Source organism: Desmodus rotundus, chromosome 3 (assembly GCF_022682495.2).
Source record: "Desmodus rotundus isolate HL8 chromosome 3, HLdesRot8A.1, whole genome shotgun sequence".
Taxonomy (NCBI): domain Eukaryota; kingdom Metazoa; phylum Chordata; class Mammalia; order Chiroptera; family Phyllostomidae; genus Desmodus; species Desmodus rotundus.
Window position 1 is genome coordinate 131,588,458 of NC_071389.1, and position 13,743 is coordinate 131,602,200.

At 35.7% G+C, this 13,743-nt stretch overlaps 1 protein-coding gene across 18 annotated transcripts in view; it reads right to left on the minus strand.

Annotated features, from left to right (window-relative positions):
* Window positions 1–13,743, minus strand: part of PPFIA2 (PTPRF interacting protein alpha 2) — a 446,500-nt gene that overhangs the window by 49,241 nt on the left and 383,516 nt on the right. For all 18 annotated transcript variants that reach the window (XM_053921063.2, XM_045187308.2, XM_045187307.2 and 15 more), the window contains one exon: window positions 8,022–8,115. In XM_053921063.2, the coding sequence (XP_053777038.1) occupies window positions 8,022–8,115 (94 nt within the window). The remainder of the gene's footprint in view (window positions 1–8,021; window positions 8,116–13,743) is intronic.

The following is a 13,743-nucleotide window of genomic DNA, read 5'->3' on the forward strand; positions in this document are numbered from 1 at the left end:
ATGGTTGGATAAAAAATACGACACAAGTGGGGATGGCTGGGGTGGGGGGTGTTGTGAGGGGAAACTGGAGACAATTGTACTTGAACATTAAAAAAATATGAAAAAACTATGACACAGAGCTAATGCAACATCCCATCTTTGTGGAAGTAAGTATGGAGAATTCTTTCTAGACTAAGATGTCAGCATTATATTTAAATGTACCTTAATTAGTGACATATGTTTCTTTTTCTTTTCTTTTTCTTCAGCTAAATCATCCTTGTTGTTAGACACTGACTTGCTAAGTTTTACTGGAATAAATAGTGTTAGATTGATTCTAGCACATATTGTAATTTTTATATCGTTTACTTATTAGTGATCATTACCACTGTTATATCAAACTTTGAAATATTATGTAGGGCTAACTATATCAGAAAAAGTCAATTTCATAACGTGGCTACATCTTGTGCTTTGGAACTACCTACCTGTCTCAGTCTTAAAATAAATACTTGGTTTTAATATATTTGTTGCTCATTTTGAAGGAAGGAATGGGGTTGGGTAAGAAACTATTCTTTAGGGGAAAATATATGCTACATTTTTTCAGAGTATGAAGAGAATGAGGGATTTTTATTTTTTGATTCCCTGTATAGTCCACTTAAAATTATATAGGGCCTTCAATGTCCAGGTGAGAGACCGAACTACCTGCCGTGCCCCTGCCCTGAAATCCTAAGTAATTCAGACGTGACCTGGGCTCAGGAGGTCTGTGCTTTTGTATATCACAGTGCCTGGAAAGCTATGTTTCCTCATGTATGGAAGGAAGTAGCAGTTCCTACTTCAAAGGCTTTGTGAAAATTAAAAATTATAACAACACAAAATGCGTAGAACAGCAGCTAGCACATTACAACTGTTCAATGTGGTTATTAAATATTTACTACATATAAAATAGATTACTGTCATTACTATACAGAGGATGAGGAGGAAAATGGAAGAGAACACATGCACACTGGGATATAGGAGTAATCACACACAATAAATGGGTATTAAGTGTATTTAGACCATAATGTGCATGATTGGAAATAAAGAGACAGAGCTGGTGAGATAAATAGGGACCAGATAGTGTAGGAATTTATGGGCCACCTAAAGGCATTCGGAATGTATCTTAGGGCTGCCAGGGAATGATTGAGGGATTTCGCGTAGGTTCCAAAATGTGATTTAGGTAGATATCTTTAGCTGAAGTGTGAAGAGTGGACTACAGGAAGGCAAGACTGAAAGTATGAAGATTGTTTTAGTATAATGATCTGAAAAGAGAAAGAAGAAAGTCCACACACTTGAGAGATTTTTAAAGAGCTAGTATATGGAGTGATGGTACACACAGGTGACAGGTATACACAGGTGAGCATAATAGCATACAGAGGAAGTAGCGTATGGAAGTGAGAGTGAAAGTATATGGAGATGATAAGGACGGTTTAAGGAGGTGATAGTGACAGTACATGGAAGTGATAGTGATAGTATAGGGAGATGATAGTGATTTTACATGGAAGTGATGGCAGCAGTATATGGAGGTGATAGCAGCACACAAAGGTGCATTGAAGAAGAAGGAAAAGGGAGAATAAGGGTGAAGATGAAACACAGGTTTCTGGTTTGGTCTTCTGGGTAGGGGTCACTGTGCTCGTTCCTGTTCCATTTTCTTAGGTTTTCTTCTTCCCCCTAGAGTTCTTTCCCCACCCAGCTTCTAATTATGCATTCAGTTTTCCAGAAAATATGAGTATCTACAATATGCCAGCACTGCAAGTGCTTAAAAAAGCAGAGGTTCTCCTGAGTCCAGTCCTCAAATTTTATAGAGGATCATAGAATCCCAGGACAGAAACAATTTAAAGAGCATGTAATCCAATCTCACAGCTGGAATTTGAATCTCCCGTACCACAATCTTACCACATACATATACTTGAAAGGGCTATAATGGAAAGAATCATGAGAAACAACTCTCTTTCCAGGCGGTCAATTCTTTCTTCTCAGATCTGTGAGCACTAACGGTTCTCAGCTAGACATAGCTCAGATTTATTTGTAACCACCTCTTGCTTTTGGTCCGAGCTCCCATCACAGCATAAAGAATATATCTGATTGGCCTTTTGCTTGGCAGTGCTGGATCTTTGTTGTCTACACGCCACATAGTCCTGATTTTTTCTAACACTCCTTGAAGAAATGGCTTGGTGTCATTTGTAATACTGGTCATGTTACTCTGACTATATGCTGCTTTGAATATATCTGCTTCAAGCTTATTTCCCAGAAATCAACACGTTATCCAGCTAAATGCTGGTCAGTGCATAGAATTTTGGCCTTAAAAATTGCTTTTATGGATATTGAAAATCATCAACTTATTTGTCAGACTTCGCTAATTTGCCCTTCTTGCAGAAACATTTTTCTTAGGCACTAAAGTTAAGTTATACCTATCCATATCCTCCTATACACAAATAATGTATATAGTAATAAAGTTGGATACAGAATTATAAAAATGCCTTTATTAAACTTCATCTTATTAGATTTGGATCTTTCCATAAAGCTCTTCCCTAAACAAAAGTATTTATCGAAAAACCTAACTACGTCTCCTAGCTTCATGCTTTCACAAACCTGTTACTATTTAAATCATCTGTGAAAGTGCTGAGCTGACTGCCTTCCACTTCACTCAGTCATCACCAACTCCTTTCTTCAGCCCTTTCGATTACAATGGTCCCGTCGGGTATAAATGCATTGTGTTGGTCTCCTTCCAATCTTATGTTTACAAGTATCTTTTAAGAAGTATATGAAATACGTTGCTGAAGTCAATATATGATATTTTACAGCATTTTTTCTTCATCTGCATGTCTAGAAAATGTTTTAAAATTTTAAGGGCCCAGCTTGTTGTTGAGGAACTCCATTCACTCTTGGTGATCATCTAATGAGTGGTTTACATTTGCATTGGAAACTAACAGTGAGGCGACTAGTCTTTAGCCTGCAGAACATATTTTAAATAAGAACATTAGGTGGCCGTAGGCTTGTGGCACTTTTCTCATTCTGTCCAAAGACGAGTGACTTAGAGAAGGGAAAATGCCCCCTGAAACACTTAAGTGCAATATTTGTCTTCCTGTCTGTCTAATACCAAGCAAGACAAACAATATAAATTTATTTAGAAAAGGAGGTCTTTCTTGTCGTGTATGTACCTATCCTGAGTTTTAAAATCCTATTACTAGTTCATATTTGACATGTTCCATGGACAAAAGATATCGACACTTTTTAGGGCTTCTGTTCTATGCTCTCTGTATTCATATTGTACTGTGGGCTGAAAACAGCAAAACCATTCTTTCCATGTTCTTTCCTTCCTTCCTCCAAATGGATCAAACATAGAGAGAGAGCACTTCGGTTTTCCTTAGCTTTATCTTTCCTAATAAATTGCAATGCATCTCGGCCTTTAGTCTCTGGGTATCATTATTTTTTAGGTGCAGGGAAGTCTTCCAATGGCCCATAGTTGGAGCTAGGCAGGACTATCCACGATCGAGGCAATAGAACTCTAGCTCGGTGCAGGCAGAGAAGACGCACTTCCAGAGCTCCATGTAGGACCCTGGGACACATTTTCTGAGAGACCAGTGTCGAGTGCCTTGTGTTTTGGTTCTGAAATATTCTACACTATCCGATCCTTTTGAATCTGTTGCCCAGGAGTGTTTCCTTACAGCCATGTCTGTAACTAAATGAACCTTTGACTATAACTAATTGATCCGAGTACAAATATCTTTTTTACATTAGGCCAACCAGATGCTTTCACCTAGGAATTTACAAATGTGAATAGAAAACACGAGTTATTGACACTTTAGAGAAATATTTCATCACTCGTTATTATTGAAATTTGGAAGTTGTCCTGGCTCTGCTTTTCTGCAATCTCTGAGATCTCTAATATCCTACCAGTGAATTTTCCCTTTTGCTTAATCTAGCAAGACTTAATGCTTTCGCATGCTTGCAAAATAGGTATTTGTGGCAGAAGCAAAGGCATTTACCTTCCATATCCACAGAATTAGTTATGTGGGAAAATGTATTTAAAGCTTCTAACATATGTCTTACCAGTTAACCTCTGAAATACAACTTGCTTTTAAATTTCACTTGGCACGTAGGCCCTTAATAAATATTTATTAAATGAAAAACTGTTGTGGAATTTCTGTGATACTTTAATGAGGAATATTTTCTGTGACATTTATTTTGCTTGGAGATAGGCAATCTCTGAACCTTCCAAATGCTAAAGATTAAAAGTGCAGACTTTTAAAACACATTAAAGATTAGGTACCGAAGGAGACCCTCGGGATTGCAATGGAAATAAATTAATGAAATCTGCAGAGCTTCATTTTTATGTCTTTGAAGTTCTGACATAAAGATTCATTGGTAGCAATGAACTGTGACTGCCCTGCTCCACGGGTAAAACTCTTCTCTCCAGGATGCTGCTGATAGCTGCGTTGGAATGTTAATTTCATTTTAATGATGTTGAAAAATTGATTTCAAATATAAAGTCCATTTTCATTTAGCAATAATATCCATTCAGGAGAACATAACAAATCAAACACATCAAATATATTACTCATATTACAATTAAAATAAAAAATGATAAATTAGTCAATATGTCAAGATTTATATTATATATAGTACAATTCGTCTCAAGATACATATTTTAGCATGAATATTTATCTTAGTAAAAAATTATACAGTGTTAAAAATGCAGGAGGAAAATATTAGCAAACAAAAATTTATTTTAAAATTTCAGAATTTATATTTCTGGAGAAAAGTAACCACTCACTGGGTATTCATGAATTTTAATATGTTCACTGCCTGTCAAGGACTGTCACAGGTGTTAGACAAATGCAATGCTCCTGAGACAGACAACTCCATGTTTAATGCCATAGTAGCTGTAAAAATTAGCTTCTTGGAAACGAAGTTGAGCCTAAAACTAAAAGTCCTTTTGGTCAATACATGTAAGACAGTTCACTCTAACAAATCTTCAGATTAAAAGTATAAAGTAGAAAAATGAAACATTAAAACATTGACTAGAAACACACATAATATTTATGGACCCCAAAGATACAAAGAAAAATCTCAGACTTTCAGAGAGAGAGAGGGAGAGAGAGATGTTAAAGAAACCCTCCCTGTCATATACGAAAGAATGACAATCACTGACAGGAGATGTGACTGGGAACAGGAAGAGTAGTACTCTCCAAGTTTTGAGAGAAAATTATTTTAAACTAATAGTTTTACACTTTTGGCAATTATCAATTAATTTGAGATGTAAAATATATTTTCAGATCTGTAAGTATTTAGTGAGTTGGCCAAACCCCCTCTCATCACATTTCCAGAGAGGTGATATGTAGGTAAGTGGCAGTTAAATATATTCCGGGAGAAAGAAATAAGGTAAGAAGTCTGGTGAGACATTAATATAAACACATTTAACGTTGATATTTCAAAACTTCTTCTTTAAGCAAAGACGCTAAAGACATAAAGTTTTCATTTCCTTCCTTGTGAGATTATGGTTCTTGATTCCAGAGTAACATTTTTATGGAATAATAATGCTGTCGATGCTATTTTTAAGGAGAGGCAGGGCTTACACGTCTGCGTCTCGGAAGCCTGGGACTATCCAGCCCTTTCTGTGTCTGCTGTGCTATCTAATTTGGGAATTCAGTTTTAGGAAAACCCTTTTGTCCATATACCTAACTGAAAATTTGAATAGTTTAGAAAATGTAAGAATAAGTGGCCAATGTTGAATAATAATAAATAATAAAAATTTAATTTAAATACATTTAGAAACTATAATTTAAAAATGACTTGTCTTGTCTACCCGGTAAAACTCATTGCGTGAAGACACTTCACACGTGGTAACCCAGAAGTCCCGTGCAGTGTGTCACGCCAGCCCTGAGTGAGCGCGAGCGTTATATGTCTATGTTCACAAATCCTGGTTACATATCTGTGCTCACGGGATTCTTGCTATAGGACAGACAATAAAAAACAAAGACTTCTGTTCTTCCAAAACTAACTTTGTTGGATTCACTTGAACCCAAATACTAGTATTCTTCTGGAAATTATAAACTGAGAAGTGTTAGCCTTTATTATATTAAAGAATGTTCTTAATATTCTTCTTATAGTAAATAAAATTATTCTATCTAATAAATTTTAAAATCATATTTTGCCAAAGCATATTGCAAAATAAAACTCAAACATCAAGCATAGTAAGATTTTTCAAATTATATCCAGAACTAAAATCAGCTTCTGACTGTGAGGGTACTTAGGATTTGAAAACTAATTCCATAACATTAATATCAAATCAACCCAACAGTATATAAAGTTAATAACAGGTAAGCTTTTAATATTTTATTTTAAAAATCATTGTGTAATAGGGATGTTTAACTTTAGTGGCTGTCAAAAAGGACATTTAACTTGGTACCATAAATGACCAATGAATTACGGTGATACATTGTCTCAATATCAGCCTTGTATGCAATGCAAAAGCTGGCCACACAGACATGCCTCAGTACGCTTCAGCTTCAGAACTCATCAAGCCCTGGACTCGTCATATTTTGATGAGAAAAAAATGTTTCAGCACATGAGGCACTTGCTTGGGACACGTCACACTTGCTACAATTTGTATGAGTCACGACGCTGACCCACAAAGAGAAAATGCTTCATCGTTCCTCATTGGTTTGGGCACTTGTCATGAGTTCCAGCATATATGAATGACAAGTACTGAGGTACCACTGTACCAGTAAACACGTCATGGTGGAAAAAATAAAAATTCACTTTTAATAGAAATAAACCAAGTCCATTAGCCAGGCTTGGTTTTGACTATTCTTATTCCTTGATACTTAAAGTAATTTTCATTGTCTAAAATTGAAAATCTTTTAGATGTGGAATAAATTTTTTAAAAATCTATCAAAGGAGAAGATTTAAATTTTTTCTCAATAAATAACCATAAAATTGAATAAAACAATCTTTGATAGGAATAAATGAAATTAAGAGATTTCAAGCATCTTAAAATATTGTGATAATATTTAAATATGCATTTTGAGTGATAATTACTAAAAACATTTCACTGTATTAAAAAATAATTATCCAGTGTTATTTCTATTTTCTGTACAGTATTTATTCTGAACTTGGATGAATACCTAATTGTTGCAAGTAGCAAATAAATGAAACAATTAGGCGAGTGAATTGTTATGCAACTTGTAAGTAGTATTTTCTCATTAGTAAACAACTGCAAAGCTAGTGAGATGGAAAAATATGACATAAATTGATCAGTCTGAATGCTGTAACCATGAGAGCATCTCTCTTACAATATGATGACAAGAGCCAAGAACATCTGAGAGGGAGGAAAAGGTGTTACCAGCCAACAGATTCTGGAATGAGAGAAATTCATTGGCTTTTAAAGACATGTTATAAATGTGCTATTTCATCACTAAAAATGTTACTATGTATTCAAAAAAGTTATTTATGGATTCACTTGGTTTCTGATTGCTTCTGAGAATCAAAATTTGCCAATTTTGCAATTCATGTAAATGTTCCATATTATATGTGAATGAAGAGATACACTATCAGTTTCCTGACAGATGTAAAACAATCTGCTATGAGTCTAAAATAAGTTTATATTCAATCACTCAGAGGAATGCTCTCCTTTGAAATACTTCATTTTAAGAGGGGATATTTTACTTGTCATGAGAAGAAACACAAAGAGGAATCGTTTATTCTCTCATTTCATCATAGTGATTCATTACTGAACTTAACATCAAATAGATGTTTGTAAGCCTACTTTTAAATATATTAAATATTTCATATATATTAAATTTTATTTCTACTCTAGGTGAACTATATTCATTTCAAACTGTAGCCCATTAGAACCAGGACTGAGTAGTTTTAAGGAATTCCAGGGCAATGCCTGCCTCCGTTTGTTGATTTCTTTCCAACTAGTCTCTTTTTAAATCCCCCACAAGCAATGACAAAGTGTGAACTAAAGTTAGAAAAAGGAGGAAAAAAATCTGCAAACCTACTTTTTCTTCAGTCTTCTGTCCTTCTCAGCTTGCGTTCCAAGTTTGCCTAAACCCAGGGACTCCTGAGCTGCAGCTTCTGTCTCCATGAAGCCTCCTGTGGAGAAGTAACTATTAGCTTGAATACGTCGTGTCAGATGTGAAATTAAATTCTTAAACACTTATTTGAGCAACAGGTTAGTGTCACATTTCCCCACTTTATTCTTTTTATTATCTTTATATTTCCAAACCAACATGCATAAAGTGGCACAGGGACACACATAAACACATAAACACCGAGAGAGTGAAAACAGGATCTACTGTTGGACTAGGCAGTGGCCCCGGTAGCAATTAACGCATGTGGCCCATGCACTTGCAAACAGGTGAGTCTATAGTTTGCAAGCCTCAGGGTCTCTCTTACTATTTTTCCTATGAAACATAAGGGCCAATATCTGTGTTTTATTGAGGTTTTCAACATTTAAAAAGTGTTAATATTATATATATATAATGGGATAATTGATAGTCCAGTGAGTGAATATCTTCAATTCCATGTCAAGAGAATGGAGAGGCATTTCCTGATTTCTAAAGTCTTTTCACATGTAGCTTTTGGAACCCTCTTTCGCTCACCTGCATGACCCCTATGTCCAGTATACACCTTACTTCCAGAATTTCCTATGCTCTGGCAGGTTTTGTTTTGTTAATTTCATTATAATACCTTGAAAAAAATCTAAGTCTGTTTTTAAAAAGACCCCTGTAAGAATTGTTTTTACCAGTAAGTCAAAAATTATTGGGTTAGTGCCAATTTTATTGGCTCTGGATTCAATTTTATATACATATAATAGATGCATAATATATTAAATATACATAAATATATTACATATATAAAATGTATACAATATATTGCATATTATGTGTGTGTATATATATAAACACATATACATATATGTCTAAATATATCTCCTTGGAGCAAAAAGAGAAAGAAATATGCTAAGCATCAAACACAGAATCACACATTTTCTAGTGCAATTATTTAATGCATAATCCCTATACACAGATTAATTCATATATATCCGTTATAGCTGAAAAATGAGAACTTAATCCTGGGCTCTGTTTTCTCTTTGGTATCTGTTCTATGCAAAAACATGAAAAATACACTATATTGAAATAGATTAAGGATTATATATACCATATATATTATATATTATAGATATACAAAATGAAAGTACACTTTTGCTTTAATTAAGCTCAAGATCAGATACAAAGATTTAAGTTAATATTAACTCTTACAAAAACTACACAAGAAATTATATCAATATATCGGTAAATAAGAACTCTTAAAGACAACTTTTATTCCCTGTCATTAAAATCGATATTTCTTTACCTAATATTTGTAGGACTTGACCAGGGACAAATTTTCTTGGTACCGTTTTTCATAATTTATTTTAGCAAATAATTTATAATACTTGATGCTGTTACTTTTGGAGCATTGATGTAACAAGTTACTCTCATAAGCTATAAGAAAATTCTATTTGACTAAAAACACACTGACGGCTATCTAGATCTTATGCAGGGATTCACAGTTTGGGGACCAAAATTTATTTTATTCAGTTATGCACATGTGCAATTTATACCTAAAAGAATTGTTTATTGTAAAAGGTTTTCATTATTGATGTCATTAGGAAAGTCATCCATAGGTAACCACAGCACTCTTGGGGATCATTGTTAAATATGGGATTTTCCATTATGTACAGTGAGTGGATATTTTCATTTTATTTCTCTCATTGGTATACTTGCCTTACTGTATATCCATAAATTATTATACACTATCCACAATTAACAAAATTGTATCTTTAAATGTGAGTGGAAGTGATTGATTCATAATATTTTATTTAACTGTTTTCAATTTTTTTAATTATTTTATTGTTGTTCAATTTCAGTTGTCTGCATTTTCTCCCCACCTCTCTACCCCAACCCCAACCAAACCTACCTGCCTCCCTGATTGATTCATTTTAAAGCTACAAAATTTTTCAGCCGTACAGATGGGGACATAGAGATTGATGAGACAGACCCATTCAAAACAGTGAGATATTTTCAGCTCCCAGGTGGTTGGATTAGACTTTTTATTCTTCAGAACAAATAGTAGCAACTAAATTTTGATACAAATTTGATCAGGAACCCAAGATTTCAATTACAGAAAAAATAATTTAAAATGAAAACTGTGGAAGAAAAACAAAGAAAGTTCTAGAAGAATTTCGTAAGTCAAAACTAGACCCAGAAAAAATAGGTATTTGAATTTGCTTCTTATAAATAACATAATAAAAATAAAAAGTATGAAGGGCTTGAAAATACTATAAATACTTCAAAATCCAATATCCTTTGAATGAAGAATTTAATAGAGACTGTGGAAACATCCAGTCTGAAAATGCCAATAGAAAAACGACAAATTAATAGAGTAGGTAAAATTATTTTTACGCAACATATATAGGAACAAACCCTTAAGCAGGATCAAAAGTATAATTACATTCACTTTTTTCAGCCCAATTAAACCATTTCTAGATGAAAAGAACATTCTTTCACAGAGCTGACCCAGCTGCTGCACAAATCTCGAGTTCATCTTTCCACATGCCTGACCAGCTGGCTAACCGGTAAGGGTGAGTCTGCTTCATTTTGTCCAGGTATCAGCAAGCTCCTATGGCTGTGTGCACTTCGGGAATATCTGTTCATCTATGCTGATATTTTAGTCACTATTCATGTGTTGCTATTGAACACCTGAAATGTGACTAGTCCAAATTAAATACTACAGTATAAAATATGCACAATATTGAAAACTCAGTATAAATATATATATGTATGTATATATACACACACAATAGCTAACTAATAATTTTATCTGATTACATGTTGAAATGAAGTTTTAATATATTGGTTTAAATAAAATATATTATTAAAATTCATCTCACCTACCTCTTTTCACTTTTCTCAATGTGGCTATTAGAAAATTAAAAGCATGATTCACATTTGTGCCTTGCATTATATTTCTGTTGGCAGGGCTATACACGAGTGGCTCTAACCCTGGAGATAGCATCGGTCCCCCAGGGAGAGAGTGCGAATATTTACTTACGTTGGTGGAAAGAGGCCACTACATTTATACATGGCCCAATGACTGCAAAGTGAAACAAATACATATTAAGTAGGGGACAAGGATTCTAAACGTCCTCAATGAGCAGAAATCCCTTGTCTTTCTGAAAATGACAAGAGTGCCCCCGATGAGAAACACTGGCTTGTGAGGGACTCCTTCTCTAGGAGATCCACTAGAAATGTGGAGAGAACGGCATTAACTGCACCCATCTCATGAAAAAAGGAACTTAGGCATAGAGGGTTTGAGTCTTATGATTCAGTGGGTGCTCAGAAAATAAATTACATGCTGACTTGTCCATAGCCCCCTAATAGTTGCACATACAAAGTCCCAAGCCATAAATTCTTGCCCTCAAAGTTCTCTGGGCTATTTATCTTCAAGTATACTTTTATAAGGACTTTGAGGATTTGGAAGTGATAGAGAAAGGACCACTCCTAAAGTGTGAGAGACCCAATTCAGTAATTTTTCCAGACCTTTTTCTACATAAACACTGTGAGTAACCCCAAATCAGTGGCACAACAATCCAGTGGTCCAGTCTTACACGATATCATTCTGGCCAGAAGAAGTGATTGGTTTAGGTGTTAGACTACCCTTCTGGAACCAGAGGCAGGCCATTGGTCCAGAACAACCCCATAGGTGCAAGTCTCTGGGCTCAGCAGGACATGGGGTAGAGAATTAGGGAGCATCCTGATGGGAGAAACAGGGACCCAGGTCCATATGGTTTAGTTAGATTAGACGATACTGCCTCCCTGGATGGTCCCAGGGTCTGAAATGTAACAGAAAATTTCGGTGCTTCCAACAACTGGACCCACGCATGTCTACCTATTTCTGCGGAGGGTGCCCTGCCCTGATGGCAATTCCAGCCTTGCCTCTCTCAGGCACCAGAGGAAAGCTCTTAGAGAATTTCAATAACGCTGCTGCAAAGTGCGAGGCCTCCTAGGATCCAGGTTGAGGAATTCAAGTAACGACCCTCCTCTGCCTGAATCTATAGGTGCTATGGTTGGAGATATTTGTACATTTGGATTATGGGAGCAAATATCTCTATGTGACCTGGGTTTTAGACTCCATTCAAAATAATTTCTTTCCTGTTGGCCCTTGAGGTACATGTGTGGAGAAATCTCTGGCACAAATCTGCATTTTAAGGTGTCTGCCTCTCCATTTTTCCAGCGGAAGTCCCTGCTATTGTGTAAAAAAAGGAGACCTCTAACTGCAGAGAGACTAAGACTATAAACTGCTGCTGGTCGGTAGCTTCATCACTTTTTTATTCAACTTTTCTTCAGTATTATTGATACCACTCATTTCATATTTACACTTGAATTGATAACTGTTTACTTAATCGACTCATGTCTGTTAGCTCTCTGGAGGATGCACCTGGGCAGTGCCTGGCTCATAAAGAGTGTGTAAAAAATGCACTCATAATTGAAGCTAAATACTGCTTTCTCCGAAGAAACGACCTTTCACCCTGCAGAGAATGAGTCATCTTTAATTGATACTTTGTGGAATTTATATATCTGTTGGTTCCATAGCATCCAACAGGAAAAACCTATTTGGGCGGGGAGGAAGGCCAGCATAGCCACCCAAATTTTATGCATAGCACGGCGCTTGCTGGATAATGCTGGTGCAATGCTGATTCTGTTTTTGTCCTGGTGAAATTGTTTTCTTTTTTATACTCCTTATACAGCAGGTCAATGAGCTCAGACAGTTCCAATACGATCTGGCAGATGACCATAAACAAAGGGATATGCAATTTAGTAGGCAAGAAATCTCTTTGAAATGCATTGCTTCTCGGGTGCATTAAAAGGAAACTTGTAAAACTAGCTCTTTTAAAAAAAATCAATAATATATCCACTTTATATGTCTTTAATTGGGGATTCTGCCTGTTCAAAAAATTAATATATTTTCTTCTTTCTATTATCTTTTCATAGCTTTGCTGTACTTGGTTCTGTTTGTTCAATTCTCCATTCTTGAAGATCTTTTTGTTTTTGATTTCAGTTTCCTCTCTTGCAATGCCTGTCAATGCCGTCTTTCCTTTGTCCTCACTGTTCACTATTAACACCAGCTGGGCTGATCACGTGCGTTCTGTTTTTTATTCTTTATAGTCATTATTATTAGGGCTCTCTGAAGACCTGGGAGAGCTAGTGTTTCCTGGGTAGTAAACAAATTAACGTTAAAATCACATGGAACAGATAATTCCCCCAGAGGCAGTACATTTTTTAACATCTCTACCTTTCCTCCACACTCTATCACCACTGGTGTAAGCGTCGGGTAAACTGCCTCCTAGCATGGTACTTGATTGCTCCGACTTCTAGCTTCTGCTTTGATACTTGACCCTGGAACTTCGATCATTTCACGTACGTGCTTATCTCTGCTTCAAGCTGCTGCCTCTGAGCTCCGCATTTCCAATCTTTCCACAACCAGGTAACTTGCCTGAGTCCTGATCATTTCCTTTGCTTGATAATTTATTTGGTTTTGCATTTCTGATGCCAGCCAATAACCCACTTTCTGACTAACCACGGAAGAGACCCAAGTTCCTTTCCATCACATTCTCTTTGCCAGTTTGTTCTTTCATGTGGCTTCAGTTCTCAGACATAAGTTCTATTTGAAACTCTA